This window comes from Eptatretus burgeri, chromosome 3 (assembly GCF_056783735.1).
Source record: "Eptatretus burgeri isolate ZD-2024b chromosome 3, Ebu_testis_v1, whole genome shotgun sequence".
Lineage (NCBI taxonomy): Eukaryota > Metazoa > Chordata > Myxini > Myxiniformes > Myxinidae > Eptatretus > Eptatretus burgeri.
In genome coordinates, this window is record NC_140963.1 from 79,348,353 (window position 1) to 79,370,040 (window position 21,688).

At 48.3% G+C, this 21,688-nt stretch overlaps 1 protein-coding gene and 1 pseudogene across 3 annotated transcripts in view; one reads left to right on the top strand and one right to left on the bottom strand.

Moving 5' to 3' along the window:
• The window catches only part of LNPK (lunapark, ER junction formation factor), an 87,191-nt gene that overhangs the window by 31,162 nt on the left and 34,341 nt on the right, over positions 1–21,688 (bottom strand). For all 3 annotated transcript variants that reach the window (XM_085874169.1, XM_085874170.1, XM_085874171.1), the window contains 3 exons: positions 20,832–20,915; positions 11,322–11,370; positions 10,645–10,875 (listed from right to left, as the gene is read on the bottom strand). In XM_085874169.1, the coding sequence (XP_085730295.1) occupies positions 10,645–10,875; positions 11,322–11,370; positions 20,832–20,915 (364 nt within the window). The remainder of the gene's footprint in view (positions 1–10,644; positions 10,876–11,321; positions 11,371–20,831; positions 20,916–21,688) is intronic.
• Positions 1,516–3,378, top strand: LOC147030273 (uncharacterized; annotated as a pseudogene).

The following is a 21,688-nucleotide window of genomic DNA, read 5'->3' on the forward strand; positions in this document are numbered from 1 at the left end:
GACACGCAAAATAAAGAAGTTGATGATCAAGGATGTTTTCAATACGAACACAGACCCCACCCCGGATTCCAGTATTAACAGCTGTCGTGTCAAAACACATCCCTTTGACACGTCCAATCAGGTTCCACTCCTTAACTGTTGAAAAGATGACCACGGCTGTTTCTTCCGCCTTGGAGTCTTTCAGCATCGGAATTGCCAGGATTTTTGACACACCATTCCCAGTGACCAGAATTGGCAGCCTGTCAACTTTGTCTCTTCCAGTTAGGTCTGGCATCAGCTTGGAATCCCAGTGGACTACCAGGGGTGTGTCAACCTTAAAGCTCTGCTTTATCTCTTCAGCGCATTGCTTCCGGTGCTTAACACGAGCGGCACGAATGGCACTTGGACTGAGAGAAAGTTTATTGATGTCTTATCCCAATTGCTTGGCAAATGGAATAAGAACCCGACTTGCAGAACGATCGCTAAGGAGAGTTCTATCCAGGGCCTCAGTTACTTCAGATGTTAATCCAGTTGTCCCACGTTTTCTATTCGGAGGCTGGGAATCACAGGTGGTTGGATGGATGGAAGAAGATGGTTGTCGACTTGGACTAGATTCAGTAGAGCTGGAGGAGGAGGAAGACTGGAGGTTGGCTGTTTCAGAAGTTGCGGCCATCTCCAAAAGCGCCTTCTGTTTCCTCTTTTTCTCTTCATCCTTACGTTTCATAATTTTCTCTGAAGTCCTGAAGTCTGAAATTTTCTCTGAAGGAACATCAAAAAGCGGAGAACTTCGGCCTTAGAAAGAAGCTTCTGGCCAGGAAGTGTTGGATTAGGGGATCCAATCAGCCAAATGGCCTTTTTCGATCTAGTTCTGGAGTCCATTAACCCCAAAATATGCAGAAATTTCTGGTCTGAAAAAAAGATAAAAACATCATGGTTAAGTGGGAAATGTTACAGAGTGGTAAGTACACATTGAAAAGTTACAAGTTTTTGCCAAGCTTGCGCGTTAATTCATGCACGCATGAAGAAAGGCTCTGCTCACTGCTGTGCAATTGCGCAACTTTCAACAAGAAAACTTTCCGTTTCCGAATTTTGGACTGAGTTGGGACTTCATTATTTTTCGATTTAGCAATTTATGAGCTGATTTTCATTTCTTCACATCAATATTTAATATCATTTTTATGCATTTAATTATACGAATATATTAATTAAACCCTCAAAACAGTAAATTCAGATGATATCAAAATAAACTTTTAATTGATCTGCGAAAAGAGGAAAAAAATCATTTTTGGCAGTTTTTGATGCCCTTTGTGCAACTTTGCATCGCTTGTGCAAGTTCAAGAACATGACTCAAGAAAAAAAATATTTTAACACAATGATTTCTAGTAGGAACCTCACTGAATGGCGGGTTCTGCGCATTAAAAAAAAAACTTTCATTTTTAGAAGCACCCTAATTATATATATATATATATATATATATATATATATATATATATATATATATATATATATATATATATATATATATATATATATATATATATATATAACAAAATGTTAACATTATATCATTGTATCGTTGCAGATTCAGAAGACAGTTCCACCATGTCCAAGAGCTTCAGACTAGCTGATGTTGAGCGAACTTCACCATCAACATCACAGCACCTCACCACAACTGACTGGAAGTTATGCCTTATATGTCAAGAGGACAAGACGGAGACACTGACCAAACCTGACCAATCAAAGAGAAAAGACATTGGGAGTGGGTACAGTTCACTCGCAGAGAACTTGGTCAAATTCAGTGAACTTGGAGAGCTTCCAGGATCAATTCACCTGGAAAGACTCGATGATGGTCATGGCATTGAAGCTGCGATGGTTGCACACGGTGCAAAATATCATCAGACATGCAGGCTCCAGTACAACAACACCAAACTGCAGAGAGCACAAAAGAGAGCACTCAAGAAAGAATGTGAGAGCGATGAGGAACAAGCTGCATGCAAACGCACCAGGTTAGATTCACGCTCATCGAGTACAGAGAAGAAGGTCCCAGAAAATTGTTTCTTCTGTGAACAACCTGCTGGGGCTGACAGTCTTCGGAAAGCTGCAACATTCCAAATGGACAAACGGGTGCGTGCCTGTGCAACCCTTCTTGGTGATATAGAACTGCTGGGCCATCTCAGTGGTGGGGACATGATAGCGTTGGACACCTAGTATCACCCACGGTGCTTGATAGGACTTTACAATCGCACACGAAAGGCCCAGTCAACAGGATCACAGGACACAAAACAAGAGCGAGCAATGTCGGCAGTTGTCTTCGCTGAACTCGTCCTCTACATTGAAGAAACCAGACAAGATGAGGAGACGGCACCAGTATTCAGATTGGCTGACCTTGTCCAGCTCTATCAGTCCAGAATGGAACAGCTAGGAGTCCAGCTCGACACGAGAGTCCACTCCACATGACTGAAACAGAGACTGTTGGCTCAGTTTCCTGACATGCGGGCACACACCAAGGGGAGAGACATCCTGATGGCATTTGAAGAAGATGTCGGTAATGCTCTTGCCAAAGCCTGCGAGCTGGACAGTGATAGTGATGTGGTCCATCTTGCCTATGCTACACAGATTGTTCGCCATCACATGTTTGGAGAAGCCAAGCCCTTCACAGGATTCCCTGAAGTATGTCAAGAAGAATCTGTGCCACTGTTGCTGCTTGCCCTAGTCAGTATGATCCTAGAGGGACCCAGCATCAAGGAACAGATGGCAGACACTAACCCTGCAGCAATTGCCACAGCTCAGATACTGAAGTTCAACAGCATCAAACACAAGCGAACACATGGCACCACATCACCCAACAGTGTCAGGCACAGTGTTGCACAGGAGACCCCACATCCAATATACATAGGGATGATGCTGCATGCTCATACACGCAAGAAGGAATTGGTCGACAGACTGTCACACCTTGGCCTGAGCATCTCCTATGATAGAGTGCTCCAGCTCTCAGCACAGATGGGCAACAGTGTCTGCCAACAGTTTCACAGAGAACGAGTGGTCTGCCCTCCGAAGATGCGTGGCAAAGTGTTTACAACTGCCACTGTAGACAACATAGATCACAACCCCAGTGCAACAACATCAAAGGACTCCTTCCATGGTACCGCTATCTCCCTCATACAACATCCTTCTTACACTGGTGAAGGAGTGGATCGGAGTATCGTCATTGTTGGAGGATCTGGGGATGCACGGTCCAAGACAGTCGCCCCCTTGCCGCACTACTACACTGATGTACCCCCTGTCACTAGCAGCATCAAGAAGTCGCCTGTCCCAGCTGCTAAAGTGGCGTCATTGACCAGAGGAGACTTCAAACAGCAGACTGATGAAGAATACCAATGGCTAGGCAATGCAAAGTGAGTCCTGGAAGACAACACTGGTACAGTGGACAATGACAACACATCTTGGGCTGCATTTCATGCCAGCCGACAGCCACCAGATGCCCGAGTCATCTGCCCCACATCGCTGCTTCCACTCTTCCTGGAGAGTGCCCACACAGTGGCCATGATCCGGCACTCAATGGACGTCGTGAAGAATGCTGTGGAACACCTGAATCCTGGACAGACACCAGTGGTCACCGTTGATCAGCCACTGTTTGCTTTGGCCAAGCAGATACAGTGGAAGTGGCCAGAGAGCTATGGTGAAGACCAGATAGTGGTGATGTTTGGTGGCCTCCACATAGAGATGGCGGCACTGAGGACACTGGGGGACTGGCTGAAAGGGAGTGGTTGGGTGCAAGCACTTGTGCAAGCCGAGATTGCGACAGCAGGGACAGCAGACTCATTCCTGCGAGCATCCCATGTCTTGCGCACAAGAAGAGCACATCAAGTGACTGCAGCAGCACTGTACATCCTGCAACACCATGCCTACAACCACTACTGTCTGGGAGAAACCAGGGATGCAGATGACCTTCCGGAGTTTGAAGACTGGTGTTGCCAGAGAGGAGAAGACATCCCCCAGTTTCACTCCTGGGCAACCGTGCTGGAACTAGAACTGTTGGTTCTCGTGTATGTGCGTTCTCTCAGGCAGGGATCGTTAATGATGTACCTTGATGCTCTGACAGAGCTGGTCCCCTGGTTCCATGCACTGGATCACACCCACTATGCTAGGTGGATACCAGTGCACCTGAAGGACATGGCCAAACTCACCATCAAACACCCAGATGTCGCCAGGAAATTCAGGGAAAGCAACTTCACCGTTCAGAAAACACAGAGGGTGTTCTCTTCAATCCCGATTGACCAGGCACATGAGCAGAATAATGCCTGCATCAAAGGAGATGGTGGAGCAGTTGGGCTCACTGACAACCCTAGTGCCCTAGGTCACTGGATGGTTGCGGGACCAGAAGTTGCCAGGGTGATCGAAGAATTCCAGGATGGGAACCAACACTGGAGACGGCAAACAGCAGACAGACACACGTCATCATGATCAGACGCCAAGTGTACAGGCCTCATTTGTGAAAGATGTTTGTTCTCTCGTCGGTGTCATAGAGGAGATGGGCAACCCATTCGAGGAGGAGAGTCAGGATGTAGTCAAACTGGACACAAAGGAGATCGCAGATCCTGCTGCTGTGAAGACCGTGATGAATGCCAAGAGGATTGGCCAAGAGCAGTTCGAGGCTTTCACCAGAGAGTGTCTGTTGGACAGAACAAAGACAGTGGACGCACCCATTCCTCGTAACAAGCTGAAGGTGTTCAGCACTTCCACTCCAAGAAGCCAGAGCATAGGTCAGCAACAGCTCGCCTCCATCAAGAATGACCGTGAACTCTTCGCACGCCTGTACATTGGCTGCCAGACGAGGGATGGAAACCTTGAGGAGTTCTTTTGTCACGAGAATCAGGCATGTCCTCCTGCATTATCTGATGGTGGAAGCCTCTGCACTGGTACCAAGAGTGATCTCCTCACATGCTTGGAAGAAGTCTCCGACGCAAAGACAGAGACTCCTGTCACGACCTGTATTGTGCTTGATGGAGCAGCCATCGTCCAGATGCTGAAGCCGGCTGCATCAAAGACCTTTGAAGAGTATGCACAACAGATCTTCATCCCATATATGTCCACGAAACTGCAAACAGTGTCACGCCTGGATCTGGTCTGGGATACTTACCTTGCTGATTCACTGAAAGGTAGTACACGTGCAAAGCGGGGACAAGGTGTGCGGAGACGTGTGGTGGCTGCCACAGCCATACCAGGAAACTGGCAGAACTTCCTACGAATGGACAGCAACAAGACCAAGCTGTTCAGGTTCCTCTCAGCAGCTCTCATGGAATAGTTTGACCAGGAGGACAAGCAACTCGTCATTACTGATGGAGAGGCAGTGCTCAGCAAGCCACTACTGCCAGATCTGACCTCACTCGCCCCATGTAACCATGAAGAATCTGACAGTCGGATGTTGCTGCATGCATCTCACGCAGTCCAGCATCGACACCATGCAATACTCATCCGGACTGTAGACACCGATGTTGTGGTGCTGGCAGTGTCCCTGGCACAGGAGTTGCAACCAGAAGACAAACTGTGGCTGGCATTCAGAACAGGCCAGAGTTTCCGATACCTAGCAGCACATGAAATAGCAGCTGGATTGGGACGAGAGAAGGCTCGTGCACTGCCAATGTTCCACGCTCTAACTGGATGCGACACTGTGTCTAGTTTTCATAGACATGGCAAGAAGACTGCGTGGGCAGTCTGGACGGTACTGCCAGAACTCACTGAGGCGCTGCTGCCCTCTGCACCTCGTGACATACCAGACGATGCAATGCGCATCATCGAGAGGTTCGTGATCCTGTTGTATGATCGAACCAGCAAATGCACAGACATTGACAAGGCCAGGAGGAAACTCTTCGCAAGGAAGAACAATGTGCAGCTCATCCCTCCAACGAAGGCAGCTCTGGAGGAACATGTCAAGAGGGCAGTGTATCAAGGTGGACATGTGTGGGGTCAGATACTGCTGCCAGCAGCAGAGCACCCTCCACCAACCAATTGGGGTTGGTCAAGGACTGGAGAAGGACAGTACACACCTAACTGGACCAGGCTAACTGAGGCAGATCACAGCTGCATTGAGCTGGTTTCTTGCAAGTGCAAGAAAGGGTGTGTGAGGTGCTGCAAGTGCAAAAAAAGGCTGCCCTTCAGTGCACAGCCCTCTGTGTGTGAAGGGGACTGCACATGACAATGAGTCAACAACATACATGTACTTGTGGCAATGCTGAACTTGTTAACATGACACTGTTTATGTACACGTATCTTCAGTACCGGTATATACCTAGCCTCAGATACCAGTACACCTAGCCTCAAATACTAGACCATGTAGCATGTCAGTATTATACCTAAGACATTTACAGAACTAAGATATTATTTTCAAAGTATTGTGTTGAATCCAATATTTGCCTAGATAATTTCCAAATAAAATTATATAACAGACTGTGATAGATAATATTAAGTTGAAAATGGTACCATTGGATTCCTTGCCCCCAAAAACATACATTTCGATAGCAGAATCAAGTCAATTGCTGCATTACGTCCAGAGATAATAGCAAATGTCGATTTCAAGTGGTGGCCATTTTTAAATCCAATATGGCGGACATAAAGAGAGAATTTCAAGTGGCCCAATATCTGAAAATGTTCACAACATATTAATGTACATTTGTGCCAAATTTGGTGCTTGTATCACAAAATGCACAACAGGTTTGCTATGCTGCTACACTAACATGCGCGTCGATCTAGTTTAGTTTATTCAATCGTGGTTCAGTAGAGTCTGATCCGTTTTGACCTACAATGAATAGGATATCAGGTTCAGTTAAGTGACCTAGCAGTATTGGCGGCGGAGGTTTTGCACTCTACCGAGTGCTCCCCCTCTAGTTAGTCCCTGTTTTTCTTCATGAAAGTCCTTGTAGTACCATTTTGTTTACCCCGTGTAACCCGCCCCATCCCTCTCCCTTCCACAGATCTCCTATTGTCTCTTTTACCCACTATTTTGTGCTTCTCTCTCCCACCCCTCGTCTCCTGCCTTGTGATATATTTCTGTGTATTAGCTCTTACACAAGCCTCGACATGCTGTACAAAAAAAAATCCAATAAATTGAAATTTTTATTGAACATCCACCTTTCATGAGCAAAACAACCTTACAACAGCTCCATTTGCATTTGTAATATTATCAGCAAATGTAAACATAACAAAAACAAATAATTTATAAAAAAGACCACTGTTCAACAACCCTTCAAATTGAGCAATGTTTTGGCAAATGTATGTAGAAATGCAGCAATTTACACAACTCTGGCATGCGCACATAACCTTAATGTCCTCCAATACAACACGGACGGCATAATCAGTAAGGTCATGCAACTTAAACACTTCACTCTCACAAACAACACTCACATAGCTATCATACAAGGAACCAAATTACACCAGAAGAACAAAACACCGACCATTCCCAACTGTACGTCGATACGCAAAGACAAACTGAACACCAGAGGTGGAGGCTTCATCACATACACACACAAGTCAATTGGAAACACAGATATCACACAAGACACAAAATCACTTCAACCACCAGACAACACACTCAAACGTCAAGCTTAACCAAAAACCCATCAGCTTGTTCTCGGCACATACCCAACTAAACCACCAAGTTTTGTCATAATCTGCCTTGCGACATACCTTTGCAGGTAAGTGGCAAAAGTTAGAAAACGAGATTGGATGCCGACGATGAAAATGCTAAACCCGTTCAGGACAATTAAAATTGCAATGACGTAAAAACTGACATCGATGCAGCCAATCTAAAGAACGTTTAGTAAATAAATAAATAAATTTAATAAAGAACTCCACTGTATATTTGTTATATCGGATGTTAAAGGGTTTTTTTTGTTTCTCCTTGTTGAAGGGTTTTTGTTATATCGGATCACGTGTACTTTATTATCTTGCCAAAACGAAGTTTTTGCAAGATATGTTAGTCAGCTTGTATGTATTTTTTTTGTTTGTTTGTTTGTCTGTAATCACGTATAAAAAATTTTGCAGAGCACAGTTATCATTGGAAATCTTTGTAACTTCGCATATCAGAGGCCTATAGAGGTCCCTTTCAGCACAAAATTTTGAAGGTCAAGGTCAAAGGTCAAGGTCACTTTGTCGCAAATCAGGAGAGTCGACGAAACCCTTATTTTTTGAGTAATTTTGATCGGATCGTCTTCAAACTTCATGGGAATATAGTTCATGGTCTGGCGCTCAGCTGATTAATTTTTGGTGGCGATTGGCCTTGACCTTCATATGTTTTTTTTGGTCTGTAATCACGTATAAATCACTCTGCAGAGCACAGTTATCATTGGAAATTTTTGTAACTTCGCATATCAGAGGCCTATAGAGGACCCTTTCAGTGCATAAAATTTTGAAGGTCAAGGTCAAAGGTCAAGGTCACTGTCGCAAATCAGGGGAGTCGATGAAACCCTTATTTTTTTGGGTAATTTTGATCGGATCGTCTTCAAACTTCATGGGAATATATAGTTTATGGTCTGGCGCTCAGCTGATTAATTTTTGGTGGCGATTGGCCTTGACCTTCATGGTTAGCGCCTAAGGTCAAACATATTTGACCCCAAGGTCAAATTTTCAAGTTTTAGGAACCATATCGTGTAGTACCTCAAATTGAACACCTCGATGAGTGCTTTCTAGATATGTCAAGCTTGAGACATTATGACGTCATTTGGTGACGTTATGAGGCAAAAGCATATTTTTCATGGTTACTCTGTAGAACGATTCTCATCGGAATCTCTCGTAGGCAGATATTCCTCAAGGAGTCGCTCTCGGTGGATAGCAGCTCTGTTCACCTCAGTGTGACCTTAAAGAAGTCACACGTGGTCACCTTTTGGCAAGATACGGGTCACCCTGCGGGTGACATTGGTTTATTTTATTTTTTATTTATTCCTCTGCCCGTTTTCATGTTCGTTTATCTTTTGTCCCAGGATTCTCCATTTTCGCCATCGTTTTGCAGATTTAGCATCACAGATTATTACAAGATTGATGGTATCTATCGATTACATTCTCATGCTATTTATTGATATATAGCATGATTATTGGAAGTACAGTATTATGAAGGCGATTTGTGTTCTACAGTGTTCAAGTATGTAATGCAATTTTTATAAAGGTTTAAAGGCGTATACATAAATTAATTCCGGGTTTTACCCAGTGTCAATCTTCCGATCTAACACGTTACATTAGCTATCCGGGCCTGTTGTTGATGTCCATTGTGAAGTCCTTAGAAACAGCAAGTTTCCTGTTTGGAATGATTTTCAATTTTGTTTGACTGCCAGGCAGGCAAAGAGTAAAAATATTATCTCACTCCTCTCTGCACGTGCGATCAGGACAAATTCAGAACCAAAGTATGGTAAAGCGGAAAACTTGTCTTCCTATTCATGTTCAGATTGGTGTTCAAAATATAACATTCAGTTTAAATAAGTTATTCCTCGATCATCAACTGACGATCATAAACTAATAAGACAGACAGACAGACGGACGGACGGACAGACGTACATGAATTGATTTGCTAAACCCGCATTTCACTTCATGTGTGCGGGGTAACAAAGCCTTTCGCATCATCACAGGTTGCACATTAACAACACCCATTGAGCACCGACACATAGAGGCAAAAATGTTAAAAATTAAAGACCACTTGGACATGCACGTGCCATCCATAATCACTCATGCCACTATGTGTAGGTGCTAGCTAGATACATCAAGTCCAAACACCCACAAACTTTGTCTTAGACACACTAAGACTACACCACAAATTCACGACTTCATCATCCTTCAACATCCCCATCCCAAACAATCAACGACAACTCAAAAAAAATCATCCATACCTACATCACCAGAAACGCAATAAATAACCTGGGCCCAAACAGTATCCTGGGCACTAAACCCCCACCTATCGACAATGCAGAGAAATTACTTCCCCGTCTGATCACGTTCACCTTTCACACCTCCACTGTGGACACTACCCCACCACTTTTACAGTACAAACATACAATGATGACATCACTGATGGCATCTGCAACCTCTGCCAGGTCACCTCAAACACAATACAACACAGTATGGAAGACTGCGCGGTCCCGACTCGACGAAGGTAAGAGAACAAAGTTTTAGATGCGAGGGATCTCTGGGTCACTCCTGGGAGATGGATCAGCTATCTGCATGCCGTGGGACTGTTCGAGCAGAACTGACCAGGACTAATCAACAAGTCTGGCACATCTGACCTTCAATGATTTCTCATGATCCGAAATGGGATCAGATGCTGCACTTACAAGGCACTCTATCTCGCCCAAGGAAGCAGCAGTTCGAGAGAATGGAAAATCCAAAACCTGTACAGTACATCTTTCGCTACTCGGGAACGTTACAAATAAATGGAAAACGTTTCGGTCCAGAGAAAGCAAATCAAAAACATATTTTAATGGATACAGATGTACAAGTGCTCATTCAAACACAATCACTTCTCACTTTTGGAGCTTCCTTTCTTGCTTGTACTCTCATCTCACACTCCTCGAATGCAATTTTTTCAGTGTTACTTTAATCCAGATAAAATAAAACTTCAAACTGCCTAATTACATGTTTGAGCATGCACCATATTCACCCTGCATTAGCAGCAGACATACTGACCTGGGGCACAGGGAGCAGCAACGTCTATTGGTGCAAAGCGTCTTCCGGGAACAGGGCCATGAGGGGAAGTCATGAGCAGTTTCTCGGGAGGCCCGCCAGGAGCAGCAATGAGTCCGGGTGGGGAGGTGGAGCCAATAACACCCCGCGCATTGGTGATTTGGGCCCCGGCTGTCGAAGGAGATGCTGGGGGTGAGGGCAAGCCACGCTGGGCCACAGTACGCTGCCGGAGTTCTGTAAACAATGGCAACCAAGGTCAGGAAGAATCATTTCAGCAACAATGAATGTCAGCAAATGCTAAACAAGATAATAAAAACAGAAAAAGCAGTTTTTTACTTCGAGACCAATGGGAAGGCTCAGAATAAATAAGGTTGAAATTTATATGACAAGGTGTAGCTAGTTATGAATCAAATAACAAATGGATTCTGAAACGCATATTTTCATGAAAATAGAGTAGTCATTGTACACAAACGTGAAAACAAAAGCTGTTTCCTCAAGACATTCAATGGACATTACTATAACAGAGGAGAGAGAAATAGGTTTGGAGAGGAGAAAGATAAAGTAAATCGCAGTGGCGTAGCCGGTGGAGATCGGTGACAATGACGTAACAACAAATGATGATGACAATCAAAACCCACGATAAGATCAACAACAATTGTTTACAACATATTAGGGTGTACCTTGGCTCGTTTGCACCTGTGAAGCTGCCAATTGCTGTTGCTCTTGTTGCTATGATAATCAAAACAAAACATGCCACATCACAATCAGGTACACTACAAATCGATATTTTAAAACAATCAAGTACCACAACAAAATAATAATTAAAACATTGCATTCGAGAATACAACACCAAAAAAAGTTAGATCCAAGTACATTATAAGAAGGGAAAAGCACAGCATGATCAGCATTGTATGAGGCAACATAGTCTGGAATATGATACAACATTGTTCAAGTTACCGGAAACGAGTCCATATATATATATATATTGTTGCGGATTCGCGTCCGCCGGCGTGCGGGCGGCCACGTAACTCGAATCGCGGCACGTCGCCCACCGGACGGACAATCCCGTCGTGACCCTCTCGGACTAACACCGGTAACAAGTCACGGGTGGGCCTTTCGGCCTCACCACGATCGTGCCAATCGGCCCCCCGCGTGGGATAGGGTTGCTCGCCAAATTCGACCTACCTAAGTACCCACACGGAGGGTAGACCGGGCGATCGCACCTCGCCGCAGGTCGACTTCGGACACGGGCCACTTTAAGCGACCCGTTCCGTACTATCGGGATAACCGAGCGGTGTTATCGTCAACCTCGACGGTTCGATTAATTATCGGGCGTATTTAGCCCACGACCAACCCTTTACGTGAAGTAAGATGGAGATTCAATAAAAGAAAAGACGAAGCGAAACGGGAAAAACAGTTCAACATAAAGCACATTTATTCCGCGGAAAACAGAAAGCACACATATACAATTACCACAATTATGCACCAAAAGCAAATGTAACAAAAGAAGAAACACAACAATTATGCACCAAAAGCAATTGCAACAAAAGAAACACAATGCAGATCTACTACCGACTACGCGAGCACACGGCAACACTTACACAGTTTTACTTCACAGACGGCGCCGACAACACTTATACTCCAAAGCAAAAGAAAAAGGGGCCACCCTCAACGATAAGGGGGCAGACGGGCCTGGGGCCGAGACCGCGTCGAGCCTACCCGTCTGGTGATGAGCCGCAAAATGGCGGCGGCGCCCCGACTCCGCGGGCCTCGCTGGCACTGCCTGGAATGGGGTGGGAACGGGGCCCCCTTCTCACACCATCTCAGCGCGGGGGGAAACAGGAGGGGGTTGTTGATGCTCGGGGGGGAAGAGGATATCTGGCTGGCTTGGGTCCCGCGACGAGCGACTCCACTGCGACCTCGACCGCGTTCCCGGCCTCCCCTCTCCGCAGCTCCCCGACTCTGACACGAGCGCAGACCTCCACAAAGCTCCTTGGCTTCTCCAGCCTCTCCGGACCCCGACAGACACTCTCTCGACTGATTTCGCCGCCGCCACAACTCTCCAACTCTTTCCTCTTCTCAACTCTTCAACTCTTCCCAACTGCTCGACTCTTCAACTCTTCCCAACTGCCTCGATTCGCTCCGCGCTCGGCGCTTTATAGTCCGACAGGAGAAATCATATGCAGATTTTTGGATCAGGAACGGCTCGGGGGCGGAGCCACGCTCCCCATTGGACAGAGGAAAAGTGGGCGTGAATCATTCTTGATCCGCGAATCTGCATATAGCGATTGTACTCCGACACGCCTGGAGGCGGGGCCAAATCGCCCCACGCTCGCTGATAGGACGGAACAGAAGTGGGCGTGAATCATTCTTGATCCGATTTCTCGGAAAGGCCGCTTTTTGCACCCGCTGCTCGGTGCGCGCCCTGTACGAGTCCAGGATCGGTGCCCACAAGCGGCGCGGGAATGGCGGTGATGCGATGGTTGCGAGAGCGAGATGTGACGGTAAAGGTCGTGGCTGTTGGCGTTGTTGTTGTTGTTGTGAAGCGGCGTTGCAGTTGGTGGTTGTTGTGTGATGGCTGTTGAGACGTGGTTGGTTCAAAATAAAGATAGTAAAAGAAAAACGGCTATCTAAAAGGGTCGCAGCCCGAATGAATGACATTTATTCCCTCTACACAACGGGTTTGGGCTAACTACACATATACTTACAGAGATATCTCACCTATGGGACCTGAATGGTGGTTTGCGAATTTCGTCAACCACAACACTACCCCCTCCCCTTTTTACAGACTCGTCCCGAGTCGTCAAATTTTCGTGTGCCATCATGTGTAGTTCTCCCCGAGTACATTTTACCTATGGATCCCTGAGTGCGACATTCATCGTATTCGTGTCCCCAAAATAAATAACCTGAGGGCTGAGTAACTACCTAAACAAACCCACTCACACGGACGACTTAAATAAAATTGCCGGCGCTAAGACAGACATGCCGGGGGAGCACTCATATGTACAGTACATCTTAACCTTAACTTACAAATTTTACACTAAACCATGGCCCAGGATCAATGAACTCTGCAAAAAGAAAGCAGTTAGCAGGGAGCCAGGCTGCTCGCATGCAGTCTCTGGCTCAAACAATGCAGGTGACAGGGAACGTGGCCGGCTGCTCACACGCAGTCCAAGGCCTTCCCTTTTGAACTGAACGCAGTGAACCACAACGGTGCATGGGCTGCACAAATGCAGTCTCCATGCCAGCTCAAGTGGCACACGCAATGAACACAACGAATGGATGGATGAATGGATGGACGCAAACACGGTGCACGGGCCGCCACTGCAGGCCCGTGTTGTAGCTGCCAACAGGGCAGTTCTCGCAGCTTGCAAACTGTTGCTTTCTGATCCTGGCGCATATGGCAATGAACAGGGGGGGGGGGGCAAAGCAAAAATTGAACGGGGCTGGTGAACAGGGGCAGTGGGCATGGCATGGCAAAGGTGATCAGGCAAACACAGCCTGCAGAAGAAGGCCGCTGCAGGCAAACACAGCCAGCAGACGAACTGGCCGGCACAGGCCTTGCAGAAAACAGCTGCAGACGATCCGGCCGGCACAGGCCTTGCAGCACAGCAGCTGCAGACGATCCAGCCGGCACAGGCCTTGCAGCAAAACAACAGCTGCCGATGAAGCTGGCCAGCCTTTGCCGTTCAGTGGAGGTTGGTGGAGGGAGTGCGGTGGTGCTGGCCACTCGGAAGGCGGGCTCGGACCTACTCTATGGTCTCCCTCCCAACCTATCGCCTTTGCCTGTCACTGTCCATACCCACTCCCTTAATTTGTCCAAAACCAATTTAGCCCCAACTTATTTTTTGTTGTTGTTGTTTTTATGTTTACTTCCCCACTATAAATCGTCCCCTAACCCCCTTTACTGTCCTTGTTCGACTAACGTATCCTGTCACCTAGCCTACTCCCAACCCCTACGTTCCCTTCCCGGAGGGGAACAAGGGAGAGCTAGCGTCCTGTGTCGAGGCCCAATTCAAGCCTCAGGATGGCCTCCCCAGACTTCAGCGATCTAACCCAAAGTGGGTCCAGCGGCCCACAACGAGAGCGAGGGGATGGATGGTGCGGAGGGGTACACTTCCTATCTACCCTAACCATTTAAATGTTAAACTACCCCGGGGCTTTCAACAAGCGCCTCTCGCTTAAACTATTGGTTCTAACAACCCAGATTCCCATCGCCTGTGTTGGTGTCCTCACAATTTCGGGCCTCGCCCCCCAATTTTCTCTCCGTGCCCTCACACGGTCTCATGGCTGGGACGCGTGGCTCCCCTTGGCAGGCACGACCCTCTGCCAAATCTCCAGCTATGGCACCCCCGGGCACTACACTGCCTCCGAGCCTACCAGCTCCCTAAACACCGGGGAGTGCCCCCCATGGCACCTCCCCTGAAACGCACACATGCAGGCTGGCTTCCCAGGCCTCTTTCCGAGGGTGACCCGTGCCCACAACACTGCCCACGCGGCTAATGGCGCCCCGGGCCCCCGCACCAAGCAGGCGCACCCGTGCCCACTACGCTATCCCGGCCCCCCATGGGCCCTTGGCCTACTACGGCCGACTAGCCTGGTGCCCGGGGTACCCACTCAGCGATACTCACCTTTCGCAGCCACGCTCCCAGCCCGACAACAGGGCTCCTGCACCCCTCCAAACGGGTTTCGAGCCTACATTCACACCAACAACAAAACGACCTCCATTTTGTAAATTTGACTAACCCAGCTAACTCACTCTACACTGACCCCGGTGTCCCTTGGGCGGGAGTCACTCCTCCCCCCAATCACTCATCGCACCATGCAGTCCCCATTCGCTCCATACACACAGACCCGCTGGCCTCACTCACTCACCAAGCACATGCTTCCACTTCACTCACCAACAACTCTTCAACACACTCACCGCTGAACTCTGCCATCCTTCTAACTACATCCCCAAACTAACTCGTGCTCCCACGTCATCCCTTAAACTATAGCACGTTCCATTTAACACTACGTAGCTAAGCTACGTCCCCACTACACATTCACAAGTCTGTCACTGTCCTAAAACAATCCCATAAATCCATTTCCCAACCTAATTCTCGCTACAATCCCTCTAACTAATCCATTCCACTGACTCCATGAGGACTTACCCCTGCCCCATGAAGTCGGTCTAACTAAGCTAACCCTTCCCCCTAACTAGTTTCCATCCTGTGCCCTGGTAAGGGGGTCTTCCACCCCTTGCCCGGGAATCCTGTGCACCCGAAAGTGAGGATTGCTTTTTTTTTTTTTTTTTTTTTCACATGCGCAGCATCAGCGCGGCAACTCACAGCTCGCGCACTTTGCACCTGCCCGTGACGTCATGCAGCTGCACGTGCACCTCGTCCCTCCTTGGACGGTACCATCCGGCAGGGATACCCCTCCTGCCGGATTCCAACCCCACGTGCAGCCATGACGTCACCGTGCGCATAAAAAAAACACAAGCCCCACGTCTCGAGGGGTTCCCCACGCGAACACATGTGCTTTGCCCGTTGGAGCTTAACACACACGATTGCGTGGAGAACCCGTCCGGTCCAAATCCGAAATCCTGCCTAAACTTTGTCCGTCGCGGCATCGGCAACATTCACCGCGCTCGTTTCCGGACCGGGACTTCACTCTCGTAAGCGAGCACGTGGGGGCCTCGTGCGTTGCACAGCACGGACCTCGCGCTCGCTGCTGGGTGAACCCAGCACGGTCCCCGAAACAGCTACAGCCGCTACCCGGCTTTCGTTCCTTTGTCGCCGTCGTCGTCTCCATTCAACACACGCACACCCGCGTGTTACGACGCTAACACACCTCACCATTAAACTCACACCGGGAGACGCGGCTGCATGTTCACACATGCCGACCGACATCTCCCTTACACACAGTGACCTTGCACACGCTGTCCCTCTCACACTCGGCCGCTCACTCACGCATGCCATTTCCCTCACACTACCCATACCACTCACACGTGGTGCTCCATTCATACTGGCCGTTTCACTCACGCATGCCACCTCCCTCGCACACGTGGCTCCACTCACTCGCGGCCTTCCACTCACTCGTGCCATTTCCCTTACACAAACCACACTACTCACACACGCGGGGGCACTCGCTCGCGGTGCCTCATCCACACACGGCGTGCTGGGAAGCACGCCCTTCTGCACACTTACCACCACACCACTCACACACGCGGTCGCTTCCACACACGGGGTCTTTGTCACCCACCCGGTCGCTCTCACACACGCCCTTGCACCCGCGCTATGCGTGCGTTGCAGCTCGCATTTCGCCACACTCGTGAACACACACCTCGACACCACACACACCGGGACAACCACACTGGGGATTCGTGTCCCCACAAGGGTCTCCGGGGCCTCTATACCCCCCAAGCTCTCGGTGCACCTGTCCACAGCACCCGTCCCCTCAACCTCGCAAAGCACGACCGAACCCACCTGGTCGTGACTCGCCTCAAGGGGGCATACTCCCTCCCCTCGTTCCTGGAGGGGGCTATCCCGCTGCTCGCACCGGGTCCCTGCACGGTTCGCCAGCTCACCCCCATTATCCTCCACCACCTCTGTGTGTGTGTGTGTGTTCGTCTTTAGTTTCTTCCACCCCGTTTTCATCGTGTAGTCTTTCCTCTATCGTTCCCATCTCCCGTGTCTCTGTACATTTATTAGTTTCTGTTGTCCCCTCGTGTCTATTAGTGTCTGCTTCTTTCTGGCGTCTTTCCCTTATCTTTATGTAGGTCAACCTTGCTTTCTCCTCAAGTCGCTCCTGTCATTCCCTCTGTTTCACTCCTTGCTCTTTCACGATCTCCGCGTACCTCATCCTTGCTTTCCGTCTTAATTGTTCTTTTCTCTCCCTCGCAATTCCTTTCACCTCGTCTCTTATCTCCCTCGTGCACGTCTCCGTCACCCCAATTAGTTTTTCCCTCTCAGTCACCGTCACGCTTCTCGCCCAATACGTCCCCCGAATTATTTTCTCCTTTCCTGCCTCCACCGCGGGCCCGACAGCCGTTGCACTCCCTCCCAGCTCGTTCGCTCCCACACGTGGAGTCGCCATTTTGAGCTCCGCTGCCATTGCCTTCATGCCCGCCTGCAGGCTTCGGCCCATGTTCTGCGTCACACCCCGCAGTTCTTTCATTTCTTCCTTCATGTTTGTTTCCATTTCATTAATTTGCTTGTTCATGCTTTTTATTTCGTTTTTCATTTCATGCGCAACCGCATTCATCTTTGCCAGCATGGCGAATAGCTGGGCCATGTCGGGTGCGCTTGGGTGAGCCGATTCGGCAAGAATCGGGAGGTTTTGGCGGAGGGGGGGAGAGGAGGTGTCATACACCGCGGCCGCCGCCGCACCTATTTCGGGCTCTGGGTTCAGTTGGGGGAGTTCGTGTTCCTGCACAACCAACATTTCCTGCATGGGGTTTTCATCCTGGACCATGGATTCTACACATTCTAAATCCATTTCTAATACCCCCGGCTCCCGCTCGCCTTGAGACGCCATCTTATTTCTCGTAAAGGGTTAATTTGAATCGCTCGTAATTTGGAGGGAATCGGGGGTCGCTCCTCTCACCCCTAGACCGATTCCCGTGAATTTAGTTGGAGACAGGAGAGCCCGTTTTCCCGCTCTCCGATACCAGTGCTGTGAGGAGGGGGATGGGTTTGTGTCCCACACCTGACAACAGTGTTGCGGATTCGCGCCCGCCGGCGTGCGGGCGGCCACGTAACTCGAATCGCGGCACGTCGCCCACCGGACGGACAATCCCGTCATGACCCTCTCGGACTAACGCCGGGAACTAGTCACGGGTGGGCCTTTCGGCCTCACCACGATCGTGCCAATCGGCCCCCCGCGTGGGATAGGGTTGCTCGCCAAATTCGACCTACCTAAGTACCCACACGGAGGGTAGACCGGGCGATCGCACCTCGCCGCAGGTCGACTTCGGACACGGGCCACTTTAAGCGACCCGTTCCGTACTATCGGGATAACCGAGCGGTGTTATCGTCAACCTCGACGGTTCGATTAATTATCGGGTGTATTTAGCCCACGACCAACCCTTTACGTGAAGTAAGATGGAGGTTTAATTAAAAAAAAACGAAGCAAAACGGGAAAAACAGTTCAACATAAAGCACATTTATTCCGCGGCAAACAGAAAGCACACATATACAATTACCACAATTATGCACCAAAAGCAAATGTAACAAAAGAAGAAACACAACAATTATGCACCAACAGCAATTGCAACAAAAGAAACACAATGCAGATCTACTACCGACTACACGAGCACACGGCAACACTTACACAGTTTTACTTCACAGACGGCGCCGACAACACATATACTCCAAAGCAAAAGAAAAAGGGGCCACCCTCAACGATAAGGGGGCAGACGGGCCTGGGGCCGAGACCGCGTCGAGCCTACCCGTCTGGTGATGAGCCGCAAAATGGCGGCGGTGCCCCGACTCCGCGGGCCTCGCTGGCACTGCCTGGAATGGGGTGGGAACGGGGCCCCCTTCTCACACTATCTCAGCGCGGGGGGAAACAGGAGGGGGTTGTTGATGCTCGGGGGGGAAGAGGATATCTGGCTGGCTTGGGTCCCGCGACGAGCGACTCCACTGCGACCTCGACCGCGTTCCCGGCCTCCCCTCTCCGCAGCTCCCCGACTCTGACACGAGCGCAGACCTCCACAAAGCTTCTTGGCTTCTCCAGCCTCTCCGGACCCCGACAGACACTCTCTCGACTGATTTCGCCGCCGCCACAACTTTCCAACTCTTTCCTCTTCTCAACTCTTCAACTCTTCCCAACTGCTCGACTCTTCAACTCTTCCCAACTGCCTCGATTCGCTCCGCGCTCGGCGCTTTATAGTCCGACAGGAGAAATCATATGCAGATTTTTGGATCAGGAATGGCTCGGGGGCGGAGCCACGCTCCCCATTGGACAGAGGAAAAGTGGGCGTGAATCATTCTTGATCCACAAATCTGCATATAGCGATTATACTCCGACGCGCCTGGAGGCGGGGCCAAATTGCCCCACGCTCGCTGATAGGACGGAACAGAAGTGGGCGTGAATCATTCTTGATCCGATTTCTCGGAAAGGCTGGTGTTTTTGCACCCGCTGCTCGGTGCGCGCCCTGTACGAGTCCAGGATCGGTGCCCACAAGCGGCGCGGGAATGGCGGTGATGCGATGGTTGCGAGAGCGAGATGTGACGGTAAAGGTCGTGGCTGTTGGCGTTGTTGTTGTGAAGCGGCGTTGCGGTTGGTGGTTGTTGTGTGATGGCTGTTGAGACGTGGTTGGTTCAAAATAAAGATAGTAAAAGAAAAACGGCTATCTAAAACGGTCGCAGCCCGAATGAATGACATTTATTCCCTCTACACAACGGGTTTGGGCTAACTACACATATACTTACAGAGATATCTCACCTATGGGACCTGAATGGTGGTTTGCGAATTTCGTCAACCACAACAATATATATATATATATATATATATATATATATATATATATATATATATATATATATATATATATATATATATATATATATATCTATATATATATATATATATATATATCTATATATATATATATATATATATATATATATCTATATATATATATATATATATATCTCTATATATATATTGAGTGCAGCCTGTGGCTGCTGGTTGCATCATTGGTTGAGACGTGGCAATGCCGCTGATGCAGTGTCCCCCTTACCAGTACACTGGTGCTCATTTTGCCGACCTCGGAAGGATGACAGGCTGAGTTAACCTCCTGGTGTATTTTTTAATTCAGCGGCCAACGGGGCTTGAACCAGGACCCTAGGATCCCAAGCCGCCGCCCTAACCACTAAGCCAACACCAGGCTACGAGTCCACCGAGTTGTACAAAAGCTAAAGCGAATCTGTCTTTTACTTTAACATCTCGAACTGACACTGGAGTTTTTCACATTAATAAGGAGTTGCAAGTTATCTCTCTGTGAGGACATCATGCTGTGGAATGTGGAACCGTGAGGTGAGCAAAACTCTGAAGGATGTTGTGGAACAAGTGCTGGACTGGAATATGAGTCAAATGCAAAACAGGGCTCACACCCTTGTATAGTATAAATGTGAGGTAAAGACAGAGTGTGGAAAACAAAATGTAAACAACAAAAAGTGATCAAAGTCTGGTTATCGTACCTTAGCCTTTTTCAGTTCAGGATCAAATTTCTCCAGGATCTCCTTGGCATTTTTGTAAGTCTCCTTTTCCATGACCTCCTCAAGCTGCAAAATAAAAAGCCAAGAATCTCCAGAAAAATTCAGCTGCTTCTCAATTAGCTCATAAACTCAGCATGCCTTTCTTATCTGCTAACACACTGAACAACCCTGCACTCCTTCCTCCTAGATTTGGACAGAATCTCTCTTCACCGAGACGGCTCTCAGGCATAATATGTAAAGGAACTAGGTAAGCAAGTTAAAAAAAAAAACAAACACTTTCGAGTCTACTTCAAGACAAACCAAGCAAAAGCAAATACACTCGCAATCAAAATTACACATTTCCCCTGAATTACAACCAATTTTTATACCACATTATGGAGAAATAAAGGGCTGGAAGGACAGCTTTGGGCTGTCTGGCCTGGACTTGAATCCCAGCCCAAGGATAAACTGTCACCCTGGTGTTTTACATGCAGGGCAATTCATCAATGTGTACATTAACCCAGAGGATTCACCTGGCAACACTGGTCATTGAAGATCCCACGATGGCTTTGGAGAAGAGTAGGCGAGTTAACGCCATCACCCCAAACAAAATACAAATTCCTATCCTATCAGTGAGAAGGCAATGGCAAACCACCCAGTATAACCAAACCGCCCGGTGCAACCCTTGCCCAGGAACTACGTCGACAGCATAGACAGTCGTGTATGGTACATCGATGATGATGATGAGGATGAGGATCATGGAGCAATAAAGGAGTCCACAAGCAATTAGCAGACTTCCCTTAAAGTGCAGATTAAATAAATCCCATGCCAAATCAGAAGTATGCACACAAGGCCAAAAA